The sequence below is a fragment of the Electrophorus electricus genome, chromosome 4, assembly GCF_041902795.1.
Source record: "Electrophorus electricus isolate QZ-2024a chromosome 4, ASM4190279v1, whole genome shotgun sequence".
Lineage (NCBI taxonomy): Eukaryota > Metazoa > Chordata > Actinopteri > Gymnotiformes > Gymnotidae > Electrophorus > Electrophorus electricus.
This window is the reverse complement of record NC_137500.1, coordinates 706,807-731,020: the sequence shown is the minus strand read 5'-3', so window position 1 is coordinate 731,020 and position 24,214 is coordinate 706,807. Positions and strand designations below refer to the sequence as shown.

Below are 24,214 nucleotides of genomic sequence, written 5' to 3'. Positions count from 1 at the left end.
GTTTCCGTTTTAGCCAGTTCGTGTTTTTCTCTCGGCTATCCTTTCCCGTTCGGTTTTCGTGTTTTACTTTCTTTTTGTAGTCGTGCATTCTTGTTGTTATTTGTTCCCACATCCCTGGATTTTCTACTCCGGACCCTTCTACCGACCCTGAATTTGGATTTGTCCTTAATACATCTCACTCGTCTCTGTTGTAGCTTCAGGTTGTATCACTGTGAGTTCTTTAAATATATAAGGTTGAATACTGTCAAACTAATATAAATGTAAATTACTTTTTATATCACAACTGTTAATTTAATATACAAGTCTTAAGGAGAACAAGGGGAATAAATAAATACAAATTTATTTACACACACTGTGTGTGTGTGTATTTCCAAATGCAATTAGGACTCTCCCTTTCTGGTGAATTAACACCGCAAATAGCGTAGTTAAAATATCCTTTGCGAGTGCTGAAGCGCTTATTAGACGATTAGACTTAACTGCGAAGAAGCACGAACGTACACAAAATCTGCCCCAGACTATGCGCTATAAAACTGTTCACATAATTTGTACTATGGCTTAATAACTACATTTACTAACCGAAGTATCTTACCTCGACCAGCGACTGCAGTTTATAACCTTGACACGCCAAATGAATAATGAACCCTTTCAAAGTTTGTAAACAAAGATATGATAGACACACGCGTATTAGAGAATCCATGGCACAAAGAAATTTTACATCTCTCGTTTAAAACCACAGATGTTGCCCGGCTTATAAGTCCCTCTCCTTCCCTCCCATCGTGCCCTGGCACGTGATTTCAGAGAACTGAGGATCATCCCCACCGCAGTTATTTCGGGACGACTGCCACTTTATTTGGGAAGCGGGTTGTGTCTGTTTTTGGTGGTAGGGAGTGAATGTAGGCTGTGGGTTTTCTTTAGGTGTTGTACAGACAGCGGTCTTGTTCTTTATTCTGGAGAATAAGGTGTACATATGCCTTGCAACATCAATTCATCATCCTTTGGCTTTAAACTAAACAAATGTCAAAGTTACTAAACACAACTTTAGATTTAAATGTGTAAATAACAAGCTCAAACGACAGGGCAAACATTAAATAGCTACTCCTTTAATGTCATGTAATTAGGAGTAACACAGTGAGAGCACTGCAAAGGGTTGAAGAAAGACTCTGTTCAGACTACATGCATCAGTTGAGCCACCTTCCGATGAGCAGACAGTGTTTATTGCTCCCAGCCGATTAAAGCTTCCTGCCACACACTGTAAACATGAGCGAGGAGTCACAACTGCAGACATAATAGTTACTGCACCCTCTAGTGAGACTACAGATCACGAATACATAGACTTCACTAAACTTTCAGTTAATGCTTTGTTCCATTCCAGACTAACCCTAGGCTCCAATTTGCACTATCACTAAACCCTTTATATTTAGACCCTGTAGATCACCATCCAGTCAGCAGATTCACAACACAGACTGCAAGACGTGCACACAAGAGGAAATACATTTCACACCATGGTCACTTTTTTCTTTTAAAAAAAAAAAAAAAAAAAAAAAAAGCCTGGGCAGTATTAACAATTGTGGTTTTTGGTCAGGGGTCTCCTGCCCAAGACAAGATGGTCTGTTGTATTTTGGAATGGAAAGGTCAGTCACGTCACAATGACAGAACACATTAGTAGGAGAATGCTCAGCTCCTAGAGATTGCTAGAACGTTCTTTCTGCCCTTCTCTTCCTTCCCCCACATACTTGTTGCGTATCGATTTTCCTGATGGGCTTTTAGAAGTTGGGTTTGTGTTTCTTCACCTCCACCATGAGGTGATGCAGGTTGATGAGCTCAGAGCGTGCAGCCAGGCTGCGGAAGGTCGGCTGGGAAAGGATTTTATGGAAGCCATGGTAGTACTGGATGAGTTGTGTGAGCGCCCCCTGGTGGATACAGGACAAGAATTCTGAAATTAGTGAGTACATTTTTTTCCTCCCTCTCATGTTTGCGCAAAATGTCAAATCTTGAACATTCTAAAGAAGGATTAACAAAGAACTACTCTGAAGAAAGAAGTCTACAAGAGAGGCACAAAGTTACCGAAAGAAAAACAAAACGTACAGAAATGAGAGAGAAAAAAAAAGGAAAAGGAAAAGAGAATGAGACTTGGCAAGAAAGAATGAGAAAGTAATACAGGAGGGGGGTTCTGAGTCAACCTGGATGATACTGGTGCCGTTTTTGAAGTTGGTGAAGGAACGCATGACATCCTGACTCAGAGCTTCCACCGACTGCTTCCAGGTGCTGGAAAAGCCCCTCACCAGCTGGGTAATGCGCACTAACACAGGAGAGGGGTTGAACATTCTTAGAAATGCATTCTATAACTGCTCATAAACACAATCTAATGTTTGTTTACTAGTGTACTCTTGCTTCAGAGTTAGGCGTGCAATTTCAACAAATACGATGATTCAGCGTGAAATATCCTTGTCCGCTCTCTCTTACCCTCATCATTCTTCAGTTTGTCGAGCTGCCCTTTCTCCATCAGCGCCTCGCTCTCCTTCACAAACGAGATCATCCCTCCAAATGGAGGGGCCAGGATCTCCTCAATAAACTCCTGAGAATGACACACAAGGATGGTGCATTTCTTAGGTGAGTCATTCCTGTCAAAGCATGCAAAGCAGATGACATGACAGAACACACCAACCATGTAGAGGTTTACATTTATGTTTAATAATAAATGCCGTCTTAAAGCAGCTTTGTGGTCTACATTCACTGTTTAACCTTCAAGCCTCATACAGCCACATTTAGAGATTTTGAGTCCAGATAAAAGCTAAACTTATCCATGGCCTCATTTTTAGCAGGCTTGACAGCCTCAGGTCTCAGGTTCCTGGCCACCCTTCGCAAAGAGAATGTTTGACAGAACAAGACCAGACGAGCCCAACTCCCAGGTCCTCATCACAGCTCCCCGTTAGCCAAAGGACTGATTTCAAAAGTATTCCTACTTGTGTATAAATCATTCAATCATGGCAGAGGACCCAAATATCTAAAAACACATCTGTGCCACGCAACACCACCACAAGCTGAACAGTGTTTTAGATCAGTTGGAACTCATCATGAATTAATACCCAGAATTCAAACTCTCAGCTACTGTGCTTGCCGTAGTTGTAACACAGAAGATCTCAAAGGTGCTGAAAACAGGCGCATTTTAAATTCCATTCTGAAACCATCTCTACCCTCATGTGTGTCTGATTACATTATTATTGTGTTAGGTCCTTGAAACTCCATTTCCCATAAGTTTCTGGGTGCGTTTACCTGTGTTCTTGCCAGGAGGAGCTGCTGGAATCCTTCAACCTCTTTACTGTCATCAGATGCCCTTTCCTGCACCACAGAGGACACAGCATTACACACACACACAAAAAAAAACAAAACAAAAAAAAAAAAAAAAACCCACACAAGGTGCTTGTGTCCGTGACCCACCATAAGTACACCCAGCATCATATCGTAGTTGTTGATGAGGAAGATGAGTTGATCACGTCTAGAAGGAAATTCAGCAGCCATCCTCAACACAAAGTTCTCCACCTCAATCTACACACACACACACACACACACACACCCCCCCAATGTATACATTCACCAGGAGAGCTCACTCAACCTCCATGTTTTTGGACTGTGGGAAGAAACAACTGACCCCAGAGGAAACTCCATTCAGACAGGAAGTTGAATTTAAGACCCTAGTTCTGAGAGCTAAACATGCTGACCACCAATCCAGCTAATAGAGGGGTCAATATAACAAATCCATGTACCTGTAACTGTCCCAGTAGGGCATTGGTCCTCTCGTTGGGAAACGTCTGATTTATACTGACTATGGCAGAGCAGAATTCAGCATAGCGACGTGTAATCTACAGAAGATATGAAGAGTACAGTCATTACACTTGCAGACTAATCTGATGAAATCACTGCACTTTCAGTTTGTGTAAGGAAATCCCATCTGATTTGAGAGGGTTCCTATTTTAATGATAAGATCTATTTTGGAGGGTTTAGCCTGCACGAACATGTGAGAAAGTATATGTATGTATGTGCGTGTGCGTGCATACATAGTGTGGCCTTGTGTCCAACACTCCCAGTTTTTGAGGGTCTGTGTTACGGATACTTTGGATGTTCATTTCTAGAATGAGCTCAAACCTCGGCCACAACATCTCCAAAACTGCCTCCCAATACCTAGACACACGCACAGTCAAAGGTAGAACCGACATCTAAAAAGCAGCAAGATAGCACCAGAATCAACAATAAGCAAAAAGTGATCACAAGGCAATCTGAGCCATGTACTTTTTACTCAGATACAACAGTGCTCAGATATAAAGCGGTTCCGATAACAACTTCTAGAACTTGAGAGAAAACAATTTGGATACAAATCAAACATTACAAAGCATTTGGGGGTTAAGATTCTGTTTTCTGAGAATTGAAACTACTGAGCAACAAATATGCACTTTAGGAGGTTTGCATGGTTTTGTCATAGTCAACATTTAATATGATAGCTCAGTACTTTACCTCTCAGGGTCAAATTGAGATGTGTCAGTTTCAATTATTTCCTTAGCTGTTTTAATGGGTTTCTGGAGCACAAATATTTCTTTATATAATCACTGAATATGAATAAAGAAATCTGACAAACAATTGGAGGAATTCATTAAAAAATATCCAATATGGTACGGAAGGACATTGACTTTTCTCTTAAATAGACGTGTGATGAATCACAAAAATAAACAAAATCAAATCCCAAACAGTTCACATCACGTAATCAGTCCGAAATAGTTCTGGTCTGCATGTGATTACTATGCATGTATTTATCAGGGAGTTCTCCTGACTGTCTGTGTGTGTCTTACCTGTCTAGAGCAGGGACGTTCCTCTTGGCTGTGATGGCTTTGAAGCGGAGGATAATATGAATACACAGAAACACAGCAATACTGTCGTAACAGTCTGACACATAGGTGGACATGTTTTTCTGTGGGGGTGAGAGAGAGAGTGTGTGTCTTAGTATCTGGAAAAAGCACTGCCAGCTTCACTCACAGGGTACTTGGCTTCATGAGCTTGCTGTACCTGCCACATAGGTGGAGTGTTAGCAGGTGGCTTCGAACTGGCTTAATTTTTGGTTAAATAATGCCACCTGCTGGTCAGCGTCCTTTGAGAATAAAGTGGGAAACAAACCAGGACACGCACCAGGAACATGCTGAGGGTTTTGCCCATTACGCTGTTGAACAGGTCCAGAGCCGAATTTCCCGCCACCATGAAGAAATCTGACAGGAAGAGGAACTCCCGGCATCCATTATCCAACAATGCATAGTGCTGGCTACGGAAGAGTGTCTCATATGGGTACTGGGGAGGAGAGAGAAATGGAGAGTGTTTCAGTATAAATGTTCCTACCAATAATCTGTACTGGCCAATAAAGCAAAAAATTCCACAAGATTTGCTTAGAATTTGCCCAGTGCTGCCAGTTCAGAACATCTGCAGCTGTCAGCGCTGATCGTTTCAGGTCAGACGCTTCAGGCACAGGCTACACAAACACACACTTTACTCTGGAGTGATGGAAAGAAACGAGATAATGGAAATTGTTTTTCAGCATCAAAAGCACAAAACACTGACCACTATACGCTGCTGGCACTGGAGAGTAATTTTCATAATGGTGCATGACTAATAAAAAGGTCATGTGACTAGACTTTTCAAACAACCAGGACTTCTCCACGTGTGTCCACTGGTACACGTCCCAACCCCGGCTGGTGGCAGAGGACTGGTCTAGGGCCTTGTGCACCCAGCTAGAGAGCGAGAGAGAGAAAGCGTGTGTCTCAGTCTCACCCTGCAGTCGCCCCGCTGAGCAGCGTGCGGAATGAGAATGGGGCCCTCCAGCTCTGCAGGGCTCAGCACTGCCCCCCGCTGGCCAAGGGTGAAAATGGTGTTCCTGCTCTTCAGAGACGGCTTGGAGAAGAACCCTGCTCTGTGGTCAAGGAACAACTACCACTAATAATAATAATAATAATAATATTATTATTATTAATACTCACACTCAACGTTACATTACTGTTACCCTGTACTGAACCCAACCACATGTACTCTGCAAAAGTCTCATGTAAAAAGAGAGAGAATCAACGCCCACATCTGTCCTCATACAGATCCCACAGTCATCAAGCTGGTCACCTAGACGGGGCAAAACAAAACCTGCCGAACAAGACTTTACCAGCTACACTAGTTTAAAAAAATACATATTTCTGGCTCTGGTGCACAGCTTTCAGCACACTTATATGGTGCCCAAGACTTTTGTTCAGTAATGACATCACTGCTTGTACAGCCCACTGCAATCTGTAAAATAGATTGCCCTTATATGCTTGAAGTTTTACCTCAAATTACATGCGTTTTATCTTTTCAGCTGAAACCATCTTATGCAATCTGTGATGAGTTCAGTGCATCCCTTAGCCCGACTTGTGATTGGAAGGTTGCTGGTTCAAGTTGCCACACACACACACACACACACACACACACACACACACACACACACACACACACACACACACACACACACACACACACACACACACACACACAAAAATTTATTATTATTATTACCCCCCCCCCCCAGTAAACGGTGACCATGAGAACATCTACTCCGGAGGTGCACAGTGTAACGAGGTCTGTACGATCACATGTGAAGCAGTCTTCCCCGAGAGCTCAAGTGTGGTGGTAAAGGATATCTTTCTTGGCCGTGTCTTCCACACCCATCAGGTCATCTTTGTCAGCTACATCTTCATACTGTGAACAGGACCAAGAGACCAATTGGTGCACAGATTAAAGTCCAAGACAGACCCTAAATAAGTAGAAAGGCACAGATTAAAGCATCTCACAGACAGACCCCCTGACAACACAAGACAGATCAAAACTGGCCTTGACCTGTGCGTGTACCCGATTTATACTGGCACACAACAGATACAACAACAAGGTCCTAAGGGATGCTGGGGTCCTCTCACTCACCTGCACTTTGAGGAGTCGTCCGCTGTAAGATTTAAAGTAGCTGTAGTAGATCTTACTCATTGTGTCCACGTACTCATCCCTGATCTCCTTGGCGACCGTCCTTTCATTGGCCAACAGGAACTGGTAGAAGAACCTATATAGAACAGAGGAGTGGAAATCAGCCATCTCGTACTAATACATCACAATGACCTTCCCATAATGGGACTCACACTGTTCTAAAATTGAGCAAATTTTTGAATAGGTTTCTAATATAAATTTAATTTCACATTTTCTGTTGGCATCTGCCATCAACATGAAGGTCTAGGAAAAGGTCTGAGGAAAGGGCTAAATGATACTACAGGGTTTTTAATGTGCACGTGTAATCAGAACCTGGAGTGGAAGTGACTAGACCAGACAAAGTAAAGTGGGAGTGGAGGTCAACATGGTACAATGAGAGGATGTGTGTGTGTGTGTGTGTGTGTGTTTTGGATACCTGTATTTGAGTAGTGTGTTCTGGGGGATTTGGTAGTTGGTCATGGGCTTCCTGAATGAGTAGATCTTCTGCAGTATAAACTCACGGATCTTACTCACAGCCTGTGAAACAGACATACAGCAAAACACTCACTAACTTAAATTTATTTTTAAAATTATTAAAAAAAAAAAAAAAAAAGAAGAAGAAGAAGAAGAAGAAGAAGAAGAAGGTGTTTTCCATAAATGTAAATGCATGTTTGTCAAGAATTATAAATAATAGTAGAGGGGGTACACCATAATTAAGTTACCTGTATAGTAATTTAACCAAATTACTTTTCAATCCTACAATGAATTAATGAATCCATCAATCAGTCAATCCCAGTAGACGCCCATGTATGTATGCATGCATGCGTGCATGTATGTGCATCTTAGGCCAAGAGTGTCAGTCCTGCAGGCCTGCTGTGCTCAGTCACCTTGATTTTGAGGCGGTCGACGATGTCCTGTATGTCTGCACAGGCGAGCGTCTCCCTGAAGCTCAGCTCCTTAGCAAAGTTGATCTTATTGTTTAGCTCATGCAACTGTTCCAGAAAGTCCTGCTCAGTTACGGTACTGTCGAGAATCACGCTATAGACAGACACATCGACATGAGCTTCTACCATGACGTCATCATACCTTATACCATGACTGTCATACTGTGCACATGCTAAAAATACTTTTTAATAAGTTGCTACTGAATGACATCATACAACCATAGAGAGTAAAACTTCACTTCTCCCCCACATTTCATCTTTCTGCTTTTCTCTCACTCACTCAAACACAATCTTATGAGGTCATGGTGGTAGGTATGGCCAGCGCATGCACACACGCTTACGAAATCATGATGCTGGGCACAACCAGCTCATCCACCAGCTGGCTGAGCTGACTGCGCACAGCCTGTCGGTTCTTCAGACGCAGACTCATGCTGACCGACTGCTGCTGTAGAGTCTGAATCTCACTGCTAATGGAGGAGAGATCGCTTTGGAAACCACTCAGCATGCCCTCGATACGCTTTGAGAGAGAGAGAGAGAGAGAGAGAGAGCCTTAGAATCAATCTGACAGACCCGTCACAGTTGCATGACTGACACAGCCCTGATCTGCTCAGCCTTCTCTGCTCCAACACACTGGATTCAAGATTCAGCCTGTGAGCCAAATGTCAAACTTTTCATAACCAGATGTGTCAGAGCAGGAGAAACACTAAAGAGCAGACGTAAAGCAAACAAGATATACAGATCATGGTTAGGTCCCTGGGCCTCATCACCATTAAGGACGCTGGAGTTTGATGTACATTAGAACAGTCAAAATTGTCAGTGTCGATCCTTTTTTGCTGAAAATGTTGAGTAAAAATTGGATGCAAAGTAATGTTTAAAAAAAAAGAAATACATTATACAGCATTATAACTGATCAGAATATTACTGAAATATTTTACACAAAAGATAAAATCAATATTTTGTTCCATCACGGTTTTTACATCAAGTTTGTCAGTCTGGCCTGTCAGTTAACAAGACCAGACACACTGCCCTCTCCTGGCACAACCCGGAAGTTCCGTTCACATTATAGTAAACGTAAATCTAATAAATATTATGGAATGACCAGATGGGCTTCCAGCTGAGGGAGATAGTGAATACTTACTAATACACACAAAATACATGTTTCCTATTGCTGCCATACAGTTCACAAGTCAGAAGTATGAAATGTAAAGTTCAGTTGAGTTGTGGTTTGAGAGTCTCTTATTTTGAAGTGCATTAACTCACCTCCAGTATGGAGTCACAGGCTGTTATCTGGTTATGCAGTGATGCGATATTCTGACTCTCCTTGATATCTGTACAGTTTGTGGTCAAGGAGTTTGGCAGTGAAGGAATTTTTACAGTTTTTCACCAGATAATATTAGCATAATATATAATCGGGGTGTACAAACCACCACTGTTGTGCAGTTCCGCTCCGACCCCAATCCACAACTTCTGGATTAGGTTCACCGAGTATTAATTATTCTCCAGTTTAGATGTTAATACAGTCATTGCAATGTTAATGCAGTTATTACTATCATTAGAGTTACTACAGGGGTAATTGGTAATCACTGCTTTAGAGCTCCTTCAAAAATCTAAAATATGTAAACTTTAAGAACACCTGCCATCTCCTGCAGAAACAGTCACCGAGTTCAACCTGGTGCTCACCAAAAGGTCACAACTGGACGGAAGGCTGTTTAAGTAAGTCGATTCAAGGGATACAGTCTTTGATTGAGGTCTGTTCAATATGTTGCAGTTCAGTTTCCACTTGTTTGGAGTACTGCCGCAGGTCAACACCCTAGGCAAGGAAATACAGACCTTCAGTAAACCAGCCCAAGGACTCGATGATTAAAATAACATTTTTACCAAAGGGTCACAATCTCACCGTTTTCAGAGCCTCCTTAACCAGCTCATCTTCTAGGTTGGCTTGAATATGGACTAATGAGAGACAGGCAGAGTACAACCAACAATCTTATTATTTTTTTTTATATATATATATATATATATATATATATATATATATATATATATATATATATATATATATATATATATATATATATATATATATATATATATATATACACACACACACACACACACACACACACACACACACACACCCAGCTAGCTAACAAAGTGCATACAAGGCACAGCAAGGTATACAAAACTTACTGTCCACCTCATCCAAAATGAACTCGTCAGTAGTTAGATCCAGATCGCCCAGAATCAGCGCAGGCCCGACCTCAGCATCACTCTTCTGTGGATGAATCAGGTCAAAGGGTCAAAGGCACGAGCGTCAGAGTCAGTATCGGTTCACGAGTTATAAACGCTAAATGAGCACATAAAATACTTCATGGCTTTGGAGGGCTGACGGTGTGTAGTAAATGTGTAAAGACAGACGTCAGTCTGTTCCCATCGATTTAGCTAAGCTAAGATAACTAACTAGCTAGCTATCTATCTGCTAACCATGTCAGTACACAGAACTGTGTAGCTAGCCAACCGCTATATATCCCAATGTTTAGTCAGGTTACCATACGTCACAAGACATACATTTTTGTTTTTAGATTTATATGATTTTAAGTAATTGCTTATACCTCGTCCTGTAAATAGGCCACAGCTGTGTTTATATCAGGCGCCGCCATTGCGAAGAAACCGAGACGTTTGTCTATTTTAAAACATGCGACACATAGTTATGTACACATTTCAAAATAAACATACTTCAGAAATTACAAAAACTGCGCAACTATTCCATCTGAATTTGCCCATATTTGCCGTATTTAAAAGGCCCACCATCTACAGCTTTGTAAGGACTGTCAGCACAACTTTTATAGTGCGACGGAACCACTTCCTGTGAACGCGCGCTGAAAGTATCGCGAGAACCCCTCCACTTCCTCTTTTCGCTGAACTGCTCCCAAGATGGTGAGTGTGAAATAGATCCGTAGAAGTGTTTAGAAAAATCCTTTAACATCGCCTTTGGTAAGCGTCGTATATTAATTGGGAATGCATAATTGTTGGATAAATATTTTATGTGCACACGATTTGCAAGTATTATGACCAAATAAACGATCAACGAGACTATTGTAAATGAGCCGCGACTCGAGTGTTCTGTATTCACGTTTAATTTGTATTTCACCAAAAAGCAGCATGTTAAGAAATCAAAATGTTTCTGGGTTTGCTTTTTGCCACTTAAACGCTTTAGTCTCATGGCTAGCTTCTTTATCAGGAAAAGCTGACTAGCTAAAGAGCCTTGTCTCATCTGTGCGTCTCGTGTGTTGATGGCCGCTAAAGTTATTCACCAATTTAACTTAAGTTGCAAGATGAGCGCCACAGTACCCAGGGCAGCGGCTGCTGTCTGGACGTAGCCTCTAAAGAGCTTGAAATGCACAGAAATCTTTCGTTTGAAATATACAGAGCTGCCGTTTTTGGTGTCCTTCAGTCCACCAAACCAGGTTACTATATGGTGTACATTGTTTGATCTTGCTCTGGTGTGTAGGTAGACGAGTTCACAAACTTAAGAGGCATATGCTTTGTTTCTGTGCAGTCTCTTGTCATTCCGGAGAAGTTCCAGCACATCCTTCGTGTTCTCAACACGAACATTGACGGTAGGAGGAAGATAGCGTTTGCCATCACTGCCATCAAGGTGAGCTGTAGTTGCACTCAAAGTTCATTCACCACCAGCTCAATATGTGTGTTGAGTCCATTGAAGTGAGAAAAACGCACACCTGGCTGGTGCTGACCGTGTGTGTTTTGCAGGGTGTTGGCCGGCGATATGCACATGTCGTCCTGAGAAAGGCAGACATCGACCTGAACAAGAGGGCTGGGGAACTCACCGAGGATGAGGTAAAACCTCATTTAAGCCTCATGCAGCGAGGCTGAGCTGCATTGTACACTGGTATAACTATTGTTGGGGTCCTGTGGAGGATGTAAGCTGGTTTAGGCAGTAATGGTGGCCTGAGAGGGTAGGAGGGAATTTGCTTACTAGCCATCAACACCAAGGATGATTGTCCAGGTGTTGCACATGAGAGCACGGATTAATTGAGCCAATGCATGTCTTAGACTTACCCTGAAACTGACACCATTTTTTGGTGCTTGTTGGCATGTGCTTGACCTGATTGTTGTCCTGCGTTGTCATTTTGATCCAGTCTTAATGCAGTATCTCATGGTTACTCTTCTGAAGTACTTTCATATTTGTAGCATGACAAAATCTTGATCAATATTGCAAGTCAGCCATATAACTTAAGTTTTCCCTGTATATTACTTTTTAAACTTTTGTTTCGGTAATCAGGAATTTTTGATTTGGTCCATTTTTAATACCAAATATCAGTATTAAGACTCTCCTGAGAGAAAGAGAGCACAGTGTGTTTAACGGTTGGGTGCTCTGCTCTCCAGGTTGAGAGGGTAGTGACCATTATGCAGAACCCTCGTCAGTACAAGATCCCTGACTGGTTCTTGAACAGGCAGAAGGACATTAAGGATGGCAAGTACAGCCAGGTAAGATGATCATTTACAGCATTTAGCTGATGCTTTGATCCAGAGCGACTTACAACTATAACTGAACACATGAGCAATTGAGGGTTAAGGGCCTTGCTCAGGGGTACAGTGATGGGGCTTGAACTGGCAACCTTCTGATTACTAGTCAAATACCTTAACCACTGAGTTGCCAACTACTCCTGCTGTTTGCAGTGCTTCTAAAGTCAGGTTCATCCCGAACAGTTCTGCTGGTGTCCGTGGGGCTTCCAGAGAATTTGGCCAGTTTCAATTTGATCCAGCCTCACACTCTTCGGTAGTTCATTCGGCTATGGTCTTATTCCATCCCTGTTTTTATACCAAGTTTGAATATTCACTGTTAAGGATTTACTAAAAGAGGTTAGGTAATGGGCCCTGGACGTAGAGCAACAAACTTGCACCAGTATTCAATAATCTACAAAATTCCTGCACAGTTCCCCTGAGTCTAATGAGGAATCACTGTTGAACCTGATACCTTGTGAAGGGCCCAGCAGAGGAGAGGTTTAGTGATGTGGTGGACTGTGACGTGCTACTGGGTTTTCAGTGTTGCACTGGTATTGGAATGTGACAATGTTTTTTATAAAATCAGCAGTTACAGTTGTAAATTCTACACTTGTGCTACAGCCAAAAATAGTGCTTTGTTTTTGCATGACAGTTAATGTACATGAGTACACTGATGAATGTACTTAAAATGTCATTGTCTGGCCTGCTACTGGTTGTGTGATTTTGCATGAGCTGTATTGTCAACTGTTGGTTTGGGTCCTATCGTGTGTGTGTATGTGTGTTAGGTCCTGGCCAACGGTCTGGATAACAAACTGAGAGAAGACCTGGAGAGGCTGAAGAAGATCAGGGCTCACCGTGGTCTCAGGCACTTCTGGGGGTGAGAATCCTGACTGTTGCTGAAGACACTGTCTTGTTTGATCCAGTGCAGCACTTGCTGCTTATCTGAAGAGTACTGGCTGGGTCTTTTGGACTGGGGACAACCCTAAACTGTCCCGCAAGGATTCTGAGTTGGTGACACCAGCCAAAAGACTTGTCTGCCTTGCCCTTGGCTGTCAAGTTCGGCCTCACCAAATGATCTTCAGGACTGGGTTTTTAAAGCAAAGCTAACTTATCAAGTGTGACAAGACACTTCCAGCCCTCCATAATGTACAGTGGTGGAGTTGGAGTGTTGGTGTAGCAGGGGTGTAGGCAGGCATGACACACGTATAGTAGAAGGCATGTTGCAAAATTGAAGGACACTAAGTCTAGTTTGAGAGGATAGAACATGGATACATCTTGCACGAGTGTCTGTGACGTGTCCTGTAAGTGTAGGGTTTAAATGCTGGTAGTTCTTTGGGTTTATTCTGCTCTAGGGTGTGGATCAGAGTTTAAGTGGTTAATAATCTGATCCTGGTTGGGATGACCTGATGGAGAAGAAAATGTGCTGGTGTGGAGAGGCTCTGTGTGACTGGTGTTTGACTCATCAGCCATCTCCCTATATGTGTACTGACTGTCTGTCTCTGTCTTCCAGTCTGCGTGTGCGTGGTCAGCATACTAAGACAACCGGCCGTCGTGGTCGCACTGTGGGTGTGTCCAAGAAGAAGTAATTGCTCCCTTCAATAAAGTGACATTGTTCATAACCACCTGGTGCTCAGTTTCTTTCTTCTTTGCATGTGGAATATCATTTTTCCCTGTTGTAGATGTTTAACCCAAAGTATGCCTACGTACACATCCTTCAGCTCTAAACCAACTCGGTGTTCTGATTTTCTTGGTGAATACTGCTGTGAATTAATCATGTCAATGAAAACGGGCAGGCCTTTAATACCCAATGTAGCTACAGAATGATGTTAGGCTTTAAATACCTTTCTGCTGGCACATATGTGAATCCAAACACCAAAGCAATGTTAGTCATTAGGCAGAAGGTACAAAAATTTGTATAAGAACAGGACAAAAAGTGGCATTAAAAAGGAAGACATGAACTGGTGTGCTGAAGCAGGAGGATGGTATTACCAGCCACTCAAATCAGTTCCCCTCTGGTCCAAACAGGCAGGGAGAAGGATTGAAGGAGGGGGTGAGACCAGGGAGGAGACTGGTCACCTCCCCACACGACTCCTCTCAGCCTCAGTCCATCCCTGTCAGGCTCCTAAGGAGGCGCAGTGGAGGTCTTGCTGAAGTAGTTACATGGGGACGTGAGTCTGAACCTCCTATAACCAGAAGACGAGGGCCAATGGATTTTCTCCCCTTTTGGGCTTCCGGTTGTATTTGTGCTTGTCATGTTCTCATGTCTTTTTGTAACATTTACATAATCAGATTTTCCTAAAACTCAACTGCAAAAAAAACCACGACATTTACATCCGGTCTTCAGGTGAAGGTCAGATCCACCTTTGTGTGGTGGAGGACTGTGGGTTGCGTCATTGCTGGGTGGGTCCAGTGAGGGGGGTTTGGTGCACCTGTTGGGTGAGTAGAGTGGGGGCACTGAGGGGTGTGTCACAGCTGGGTGGGGACAGTGGGCAGGGCTTTGTGCACTTGTGGAGAGGGTTGCTGCTGCTCTTTGGTAGGAGCATAGAAGAGCTCCAGGGGTTTGCTCACCTTCCAATACTTCTCATTCACCAACTCCAGTGTGAGGGAGCCGTTTAGTGTCTGGGAGTGTGAGGAAAACAATAACAGTGGGGCGTAAAAACACATGGCCAGGCACAGGAGGTTTTGCATTTAAGTTTTCCCTTGAAAAACAAAGGCAAGTACGATAACGTTAACATAACACGTGGTTTTGTTATTGTAATGGAACAGCAAAAGCTCGCAAGTGGGCCAAGTTCTGATGTGCAGATGCGTGTGGACTCACGGAGAACTGGCCTGCGGCCGTGGTGATGTAGATGGTGTACTGTTTCTCACTGATGTACTTCAAACTGCTGCTGCTGCCTGGTTCTCCCCTCTCAGCCCCTGTAGGTACGTCAACATCGGGGGGCCCGTCAGTGTGAGCGCCGCCCTGCTCCTCCAGGGCAATGCGCAGTGCCAGGTATTTGGACAGGTGGTCCACTGTGGCATTCGCTGTGGTCTTCACGTACCTGTGGACCAGACAGGACCCAGGTGTGCTCACCAAGAGCTGGAAAGTGTCATGTCTTATTCATCTCCTACTAGCAGTCAGGGTCAAGTTTATAATACACACATTTTCCTTTGTTCATTTATGTCTGTGGTGAGTAAAAGCTGGTGTAGTTCAAGTTCTACTCCCTTTTGAAAATATAAGATATATTCACTAAAAAAAAAATTTTAAATGGTATAAACATTACACAATGTAATTTGTTCATATAAAGTGCTTTACGAATGTGTTTACGTTGTCCTAAGGCACACTGAGCCACCTCATGGGATTTCTGTTGTTGACATTATCAAATGCAATAATATTGTTTGGCTACCAAAGTCTTAGAGGGCTCAGCTATTATGTGGAGTGCTTATAAGAGCCGTAAAGCTGTAATCTAGCAAACCAAGCTTCAGACCACAAACCTGAAAATTAAATATACTGTCAAACAATCATAAAGCAAGTCCTGCCACATTCAGACTCCCTCCAGCCCCTGACCTGGTCTGACTGTACTGCTGCGGGTTGACCAGCAGGGGGTGTGGGCGAAACACCAGCTCTATCTCAGAAGGTGGGCTTTGCCATGGAGGTCTCCGGCTGTCTCCGTCAGCCTCGGGTCCTGATTCGTCAGACACCCGTGGCCTCTTGCCTCGGCTGGGCCCGGCTTCAGGGGTGTGGCCGGTGGGTGCGGATGTAAGGTGGGAGGGGGCGGAGTCATGGGAGACATGAGAACGTGTGTCACCGTTGTCCTCTCCGCCGCTGAATGTGGTGTTGTCACTTTCCTGCTGAGGTTTCCTCACACGCTGCGGCCTGATGAACACACCAGAGGAGAAGGCCTGAACCTCCCACTGAACATGCCAGAGGAGAAGACGTGAGATGATGTCTACTCAAGCAATTTGTTAGCCACATGATTTTAGCCAGACGGCCACCATCACAACATCTCTGGTGAGTCCACTGATGTGTCAGGTAGGAGAGGGGCCATACCACCCACCCACCCACCCACCCACCCACACACAGGTAGAGAGGGCTGTACTTGTGCAGAGCCTGCATGCGGAGACCCTCCTCAATGCTAGAGCTGAGTGCAGCTTTGTTGTGCAGACGACTCAGCTGCTCCAGCACACGGTCCTGGTGCGCCTCATACTCGTCCCGGCTCGGATAGATCTTAGAGATGAGCGCGTCAAAGTTGGGGTCACGGCGTAAAGAGCGTTTGGACACCAACTTCTTCCTACAGGTGGGGCACTCCTTATTCCTGGAGAGGAGAGGGAAGAAAAATAACAGCCATAACACTGTTAACACATTGCTCAGGATCAGCAGCATCCAAAACTACTAAACTATTATGTCAAAATAGTATTAAGATTTTATTATTATTCAGATTTTTCCAGTGCATCTTGCCCATATTTGTCATTATGACAGTAGGTACTCCCTGGGACTCAAACCCATGACACTCTCACAGAGAGAGAGAGAGAGAGAGAGAGAGCGCGCTCACCCCGATCGGAGGGCAGTGACGATGCACTCAGAGCAGAAGCGATGCAGACACTCCTTGGTAGTCATTGTGTTCTTCAACATGTCCAAACAGATGGGACACATCAACTCACTGTGGAGGCTTCTGGGAGACACTGCGATCTCGGTGCCATCCATGATCGCCTCCTACAGGAGCCGAGGAATACACCAGAGGCACAACTTAAGACAAAAGTTAAACTAATACAGACAGTATGACAGTACAGAGGTACCCACGACCCAGGCCCATACTAGCACGTTGAAAACTGCTCTGAGCTACAGGAGTAAATGTCCAGTTCAGTAAATACAGGGGCTACGCATGTACACAATATAACTGACCTTAGTTCAAGCATGCACAAGGATTTACCGAGGGGTCTGCACCAAGCTATCACTACCTATGGTCATGACCTTCTGTGCCGTGCGGTGGTGCATACCTGCGGCGTCCTGTGCAGCTCGTAGAGGCTGAGCTCCCATGGTTTACTGCACACCTGCAGGCCGAGCGGCTTCGCCATGTCCTGCACACAGGCCCACAGCAGACTGCTCTGGTCTGTTGTGACCACCCTAAAGATCATTTTATGGTTATGTGCAGGTGCCCCACTCATGCGCAGGCTCGTGTACCTCGTGTGAAGCTTTCATGGGCGTTTAATGAGCAGGTCACGTTGTGTAAACACAATCATCGTTAATAAAACGCGACCTGGTTTCATTAAGGAGCACTCTGGTTTCTTTAGCTAACGTAGAAACATCTGTGGCTTTGAAGAGAAATGACACGCCAAACATAAACAAAAACCTTACAGGTGCTCCTTTTCTTTTGCTGGCTGTTCTGTTTATCTTGAAGGTAATTTTTACTCCAGAATCCCAACAGTTACTCAGCTAGTTAGCTGCCAAAGTTGTCAGGTAAGTTGGGTTTCTAACTCCAGATTCTCTCACCTTAAACACGACAGACAACTGGTGAAGATGCGCGAATCATTCCTCTACACCGCTGGCACATGTCACACGTGTTTTTATCCCTGTGCAGTCCGCAACATCAGAGCTGTTCCCAAATAGTGATAAAACTGAAAACGAGATTACAGTTGAATGTAAATTGCATCTGTACCGGATGTTGCCTCCTTCAGACTTCCTTCAGAGCTCCGAGGCGTCCAGGACACGCGCGACCTCTAGTGGCCAAATAAATGTACTGCAAACACATTCGCAGAGGCGAACACCACCACTGCAGCCTCATGAAATTTAACATGATTATCATTTATTCTTCATTTAAAATCTTAGAGTGGAGTGGGAATATATAAAGACGCCCCCTGTGATAGGGTAAAGTGTTCTAATCGAAAACAACTGGACAGAGAAAGGTTTTAATCATGAGAAAAGCATAATCAAGGTCTCATAATACTGAAATAACCAACGCTACAGGCACGCCTTCCCTTTAATGTGTTGTGTCATGTGTTTTCAGACTGACTCAAGACCTCAAATACTTCATAGCGTGTCACATTTTAATTCAGCTCGTACCCAAACTCATCCAGTTTCTCACAGTATGGGAGGTTCAAATAAATGATGGAATTATATCACTAATGGTTGGTTTCCTAGTAAGTATAGTCATAATGTAATGTAATGTCAGTGTTGTGACCTCAGAGAGGGAAAGAGACCTAAAGGGTTGTAATGTGAACGGCAGAGGGAACAATAATTATCTTAGCACACCCACACTAGCTGGACAGGCTTTGTGCTAGTCTGTACTAATGTTGAGATTTATGTTTGCATCCAGCTTAAACAATACCTCAAAACACACCTGTAAAATATGTCTCTGCCATACATCAGTGTCACTGTGTGGGCTGTAGCAGAATAAATAACAAATTCAACCAATTCAAGCTTTATAACATCTTTATTAAGAGCTGCAATTTGTTATATGTAAGTAGTGTAAAGGGTATAACGTGAAGTGTCAACCTGAGATGTTGGTGAGGCTGGGGTGGCAGGACTCACAGCTGCTGGCCGAGCTCTTCAGCAAATATCAGCCATCCCCGAGAGAGAGAGAGAGAGAGAGAGAGAGAGAGAGAGAGAGTGTGTGTGTGTGTGTGTGTGTGTGTGTGTGTGTGTGTGTTGTGCATATGCATATTTCACTTTTTTTTCTAATTTGTGTATTCAAGCATTGTAAAGGTCTTCAGATAAATTTGACATACAGAGTGTGTGTGCATGCGCGTGCATGAATATTTGTGATCCAGTATGTGTGTGTGCGTGCGTGTACATGCGTACAGACACGTGCATCTCAGTATGTGTGCATGGGTGTGAGTAAGAGAGGAGTGTGAAGGATTAGCTTGTGTGTGTGTGTGCGCGTGTGTGTAGGATTAACCTTAGTGTGTGTGTGTGTGTGTGTGTGTGTGCGCGTGCGTGTGCGTGCGTGCGTGCATGTGTGTGTGTGCGTGCGTGCGTGTGTAGGATTAACCTTAGTGTGTGTCCTATAGTGATTAGTCTGGTCACTGGGCCTGCTGTACATTTGCCTAGACCATTAGCATATTAATGCTCCATGTCCCTCTTGATCTCTCTCTCCCTCTTTCCTTCTCTGTCTCACTCTGACTCCTTCTACCTCTCTTTCTGCCCCTCTCTCTCCTTCTATGTCCCTCTTTCTCTCTTCCTCCCTTTCTCTCTCTCCCCCCCTCTCTCTCTCTCTTTGTCTCTCTCTCTAAATGATTAATAAAGTTTATTGTGACTTTCTTTCTCTGTCTCCACTCCTTCTTGTAGCTTTTCTATCCAGCTGGGTTCCAGTTCAAATATTTTTTCCTCTTTTCCTCTAGCCTTCCCTCTCGCCTTCTCCCTTCTCATCTGCTGTCTTTCTCCTGCCTATTCATCTGTTTGTCTGACCCCTAGCCACACCAAGCACACACACACACACACACACACACACACACACATCACATTCATTCATTCATTCATTCTCTCCCTCTGTCGTGGAGTGTTTAGAAAGAGAGAAAGCTTTGAAAGCAAAAATGGCTGAAACATAGAGAGAGACACTCCAGGACTGCTGTAGTCTCTTTCTCTCTCTCTGCCTCTTGCTTTCTCCCCTGCGCTCTCTCTCTTTCTCTCTCTGTATCCCTCTCTCTCTTTCTCTCTCTCTCCCCTCTATCCCCCCTTTCTTATGAGTTTCCCTGAACTCTGTGTCCAGAGTGACTGAAGAAGCAATCTGGAAACCAGAGAGAAACATACAGATAGATTCCCAAGTACCCAGTCCAGCATGCAGGTGTGGGCCTCAGCAGAGATGACCAGCAGTCGGCCCAGCGGTGAGAAGACCAGGAACGGACAGATGTGCTGGGACAGACAGGAGCATGATGTCCATCCACAACTCCTGCTTTTGAACAAGCACAAGAATTGCGTTTGGACAATCAGTTCCGGCCCATCAGGCACAGGGTTCAGAAGAGAGGAGAGGAGAGGAGAAGATGAGAGGAGAGGAGAGGAGAAGATGAGAGGAAAGGAGAGGAGAGGAGAGGAGAAGATGAGAGGAGAGGAGAAGATGAGAGGAGAGTAGAAGATGAGAGGAGAGGAGAAGATGAGAGGAGAGTAGAAGACGAGAGGAGAGGAGAAGCTGAGAGGAGAGGAGAGGAGAGGAGAGGAGAGGAGAGGAGAAGATGAGAGATGAGGAGAGGAGCATTTCTGTTTTGGGGTCTGAGTAAATGGCTGACCCTCTCTGTAACACAGATACAATGGTCAGCAGCATTTTAACCCCAAATGTCAAAAACTCAGGGCCACAAAAGCCCTGGGCTAAACCCAACCACGCAGTTTCCCTCCTTCTGTGTCTTAACCCTACATTCTCTAATGCTCTCTCTCTTTTAACCCTACACTCTCTGACACTCACTCTCTCATACCCATTATGTCTCAGACAGATACAAGCTCCAGGCCCTGAGGAGCTGAACATTGATTCAACAGAAATAAAATCAACAAGGTTGTCTTTCTCTGTTAATGTAAGCTTTATTCAGGACAGATAACAGCAGGTTCAGAAAGAGAAAGAGGGCGTTTCATAGCACTGAACGGAGAGTTACACCACATGTTCCCCTGAACTCTGTATCTCCACTGAACAAGGCAGTAGTGACATTCAGAAGTTGCATGAGCATCTAATAGCTATCAACCCAAAGAAAGTAACTCACAACCTCTGCTGGTATTAGGTCATGAATCCAGTTTTTGAATATTTAGGCTTGGAAAAAGGGCTTTAAAAAATAAACTAAAATTAATATTTAAATAAGTGTAAACATTTGCAGCCAAAGCCAAACTCTGTAAAAGAGTCTGTAAAAGGATGATATAATGGTCAGGTGAGTGCAGGTGTGTGTGTGTGTGTGTGTGTGTGTGTGTGTGTGCATGTTCTCCTTTCGCACTAACACACACCTGCTCAGTGCTCCTGCACGGTTTCCATCCAGCCAGTCCCTGGGCTTCCTGCTGCCGCTGTGCGGAGGCCTCTGCCCTCCACCCCCAGCTGCCTTTGCATAATAGAGCCCATCATGACAGGAGTAGGGGCCCCGTGGAGCCACGTACAAAGAGTGCGCACGCTCGGCCCCCGCGCGCCGACACCGTCGCTGTTTCACGGCTTTTCTTTTTTTTTGAACATTTAAAAAAGAACGAAGAAAATACTGAAGGCCTGTTGAGGTAAAAGCGGGAGTTAAGAACATGGGGGTAAACGTGTAATTCCTTATCACAGAGCACCTTTTCGTACTGCGTTCTCTCTCCTCTTCCTCTCTCCTGTGGTCTTTCTGTGGCGTGAGGGCCTGGTTGCTCTGCTCTGCGCTCAGTCTGTCCCATGTCTGCTCTCTGGCCGGTCCCAGCCTCTACTGACGCTCTCTCCCAGTGTACCCCGAGTTTCCTGTGCAGTCCTTTCACTACTAACCACCCCCCGCCTCTCTCTCCCTTTCTCTCTCTCTTTCTCCCTCTCTCTCTCCCTCTCTCTCTCTTTCTCCCTCTCTCTCTCAGTGTCTCTCTATCGCTTATTTCATGCAGGACTGGGGTTACCTAAGAGACAGGACCTCAATGGAGAAAATCTCCTTGGTCACAATGCACTGGGTGAGAGAGGGAGAGAGAGAGGGAGAGAGAGATAGGGAGAGAGGGAGGGGAGTGAGAGATGGAGGGAGAGAGGGGGAGAGAGAGAGGGAGGGGAGTGAGAGATGCAGATGCATGATGAGGGCACTGAGGATATTACACAGCAGTGTTTGAGTGATTAGCACACAGTGGGCAGGTTTTCAGAGAGAAACGCATACCGCTGTGAACTTCAAAAATACACACACACATACACACACACACACATACACACATGCACATCAGAGTCAGAGCAAGATGCTTTCATCCAGGAATCTGTAATCACGTTTTGCAAACAAATGTGTGCTGTTCTGAATATCATGCAAATTATATTTAGCAAATGCTAGAACAGGTAGCAAGTGCTACAAGTTTTACATTTGTCCAGATTGTTTCTATAGTTGAAGTCTATTAGCTGGCCATAGCTGTAGCTGTATTTTCCTTTCCCCATAACAGACAGTAGTGGATGAGCAGGTCACCGTCTGAACACAACACAGCTGTTTCAGCATGTGTCTGTTTACTTGTTTATTCACTGTAAGGGTCAAAGATCAGGCGGGCTCTTTGTGGGGTGAGGAAGTGTGTTTGGTGAGCACAAGTATTCCCACATCACCCCCTTCATTGCCATAAAGTTTGAGTGTCGTCAATAAAGAAGCAGTTAGCTGAGTTTGTTTTGCTCTACACACCCACTCTATCTCATTTTAATGAGAACGTTTTTAAAGCATGCTGAATGTGTTCATATTTTTATTGATTTTTTTTTCATCTAATGGTTCTGAGGTATTTTTGTTAATCTTCTTAAAACCCTCCGCCTGGTAATGATGCACATCAGTTTCTGTAATAAACTTAACTGAAACATAACTACCAAAGTCGAGCAGTCAGTGCACGTAGTGTAGCTGTAGCATTCTCTGCAGGGGAGACCCCAGGATGGCCAGTGCGAGCATAAGTTCCGCCAACGGTCTCTGCTGTGCCAGACTGTGTCCATGCCCAGGTGAATCTAGGCTAGCCATGGTAGTGACTATCACATAGCATGACCAATGACCAGGGGCCTTCCACTAGAGTGTGTGTGTGTGGTTTATGAAGGGGAGTCTGGGCAGATTGTGCGTCGCTTGATTGAATGAAGTTATTTCCAGGGCTCTGTCCATCTGTTACCACGGCAGCAGTGGCTGAGGCGTTGCCATGGCGAGATCCACACAAAAGGGCGTGGCGTGGGAACGAGTGCATGGGTCAGGAGTGAGGGTCAGAAGGTCAGGGGTCACAGCCAGCTGGACAGCACAAGAGCAGACGAGGGTGAGAAAAGGGGGAGGGGCTTACTAGGATGGACACCGCTGGATGTTAACATTGAACTGTGTAGTGAGATGAAAGAGGTGTGTGAGTGTGAGTGTGAGTGTGTGTGTGTGTGTGTGTGTGTGTGTGTGTGTGTGAGTGTGTGAGAGACAGAAAGACAGAAAGAGGCCCTCTTCCATGGAACGTTCCTTGTATGAGCGGTGCTGTGGTCACCACTGACTATACGAACGCCGCATTTGACAACCAACTGACTTCGGTCATTGTCTATGCAAATACGCCTATTGAGTGAAAAACGTGCCTGTGTGTGTGTGTGTGTGTGTGTGTGTGTGTGTGTGCATGTGTGTGTGTTTTAGATAGACTACTGACACTAGGCCAAGACAATCTACTGTCTATAAATGTCTTTTTTATTTCCTATTGATTAATAATGTTTAAAATCTTCTGAGGCGATAGAAAAGGCAGCAGATTTTCAGTTCGGCCTGATTCAGCTCAGCATGGTTCAGTTCAGATTGGTTCAGCTTGGTCTGGTTCAGCCCAGCTGAAAGAGCACCAGTCTCTACGGAGGAGAAGAGTGAAGAATGACTCACAAACATCTGGAACAATGTTTACTAAAGCCAAATGGAACAAAACACAGGATATAGAGATAATGTAGGATCAAACCAGTGCATCAGTAATTTATGGACTTTTAAAATAGTTTTTCAATAATCAGATGTGTAGCTACAAAGTCTATAGCTTATCCTGAAACATTAATGCTGAATCTGGCTTACATTTACATTTAATTTCAGCTGTTTATTGATTCTAGCCATGTGTTTGCTGACATGTTCACACATGTCCGTGGTGTTCACACAGACAGCAACTCAGTGCCACAGGCACACATGGGATA

The 24,214-nt window shown here is 44.3% G+C and overlaps 3 protein-coding genes across 7 annotated transcripts; 1 reads left to right on the top strand and 2 right to left on the bottom strand.

Moving 5' to 3' along the window:
* Positions 1-1,079: 1,079 nt before the first annotated feature.
* On the bottom strand, positions 1,080-10,849 carry vps52 (VPS52 subunit of GARP complex). The gene is made up of 21 exons (XM_081711753.1): positions 10,761-10,849; positions 10,565-10,635; positions 10,143-10,227; positions 9,853-9,905; positions 9,690-9,765; positions 9,216-9,283; positions 8,297-8,472; positions 7,899-8,049; positions 7,448-7,548; positions 6,976-7,108; positions 6,701-6,756; positions 5,809-5,944; positions 5,176-5,331; positions 4,842-4,960; positions 4,056-4,179; positions 3,765-3,860; positions 3,439-3,546; positions 3,274-3,339; positions 2,464-2,575; positions 2,181-2,299; positions 1,080-1,910 (listed from the first exon to the last, which is right to left on the bottom strand). Exons 2-21 carry the CDS (start codon positions 10,610-10,612, stop codon positions 1,764-1,766), a joined length of 2,130 nt encoding a protein of 709 aa, XP_081567879.1. The 5' UTR covers positions 10,613-10,635; positions 10,761-10,849; the 3' UTR covers positions 1,080-1,763.
* Positions 10,754-14,098, top strand: rps18 (ribosomal protein S18). The gene is made up of 6 exons (XM_027020431.3): positions 10,754-10,889; positions 11,512-11,610; positions 11,724-11,810; positions 12,360-12,461; positions 13,265-13,356; positions 13,990-14,098. The coding sequence occupies exons 1-6, from the start codon at positions 10,887-10,889 to the stop codon at positions 14,063-14,065; spliced, it is 459 nt and encodes a 152-aa protein (XP_026876232.1). The 5' UTR covers positions 10,754-10,886; the 3' UTR covers positions 14,066-14,098.
* Positions 14,099-14,255: 157 nt separating this feature from the next.
* LOC113583837 (E3 ubiquitin-protein ligase RING2-A-like) lies at positions 14,256-18,130 on the bottom strand. Of its 5 annotated transcripts, none has more exons than XM_027020413.3 (7): positions 17,950-18,130; positions 17,457-17,583; positions 17,012-17,172; positions 16,559-16,774; positions 16,027-16,335; positions 15,298-15,520; positions 14,256-15,098 (listed from the first exon to the last, which is right to left on the bottom strand). In XM_027020413.3, the coding sequence occupies exons 2-7, from the start codon at positions 17,532-17,534 to the stop codon at positions 14,946-14,948; spliced, it is 1,140 nt and encodes a 379-aa protein (XP_026876214.1). In that variant the 5' UTR covers positions 17,535-17,583; positions 17,950-18,130; the 3' UTR covers positions 14,256-14,945. The 5 variants fall into 5 exon arrangements, with proteins under 5 accessions (XP_026876214.1, XP_081567881.1, XP_026876216.1 ...); XM_081711755.1 differs by having other exon boundaries at positions 17,457-17,569; XM_027020415.3 differs by having other exon boundaries at positions 17,457-17,537.
* Positions 18,131-24,214: the final 6,084 nt, after the last annotated feature.

Excerpts from the sequence above, each read along its gene's own strand:
- rps18 (XM_027020431.3), top strand. Across the intron at positions 12,462-13,264 it reads AGGATGGCAAGTACAGCCAG|GTCCTGGCCAACGGTCTGGA; the intron begins GTAAGATGATCA and ends TATGTGTGTTAG. Across the intron at positions 13,357-13,989 it reads GGTCTCAGGCACTTCTGGGG|TCTGCGTGTGCGTGGTCAGC; the intron begins GTGAGAATCCTG and ends TCTGTCTTCCAG.
- LOC113583837 (XM_081711754.1), bottom strand. Across the intron at positions 16,336-16,558 it reads CGCATGCAGGCTCTGCACAA|GCCGCAGCGTGTGAGGAAAC; the intron begins GTACAGCCCTCT and ends TGTGTTCATCAG. Across the intron at positions 15,099-15,297 it reads CGGCCGCAGGCCAGTTCTCC|ACACTAAACGGCTCCCTCAC; the intron begins GTGAGTCCACAC and ends TCACACTCCCAG.
- vps52 (XM_081711753.1), bottom strand. The coding sequence starts at position 10,612 with ATGGCGGCGCCTGATATAAACACAGCTGTGGCCTATTTACAGGACGAG. Across the intron at positions 9,766-9,852 it reads TTAAGGAGGCTCTGAAAACG|GGTGTTGACCTGCGGCAGTA; the intron begins GTGAGATTGTGA and ends TTCCTTGCCTAG. Across the intron at positions 2,300-2,463 it reads CAAACTGAAGAATGATGAGG|TGCGCATTACCCAGCTGGTG; the intron begins GTAAGAGAGAGC and ends CTCCTGTGTTAG.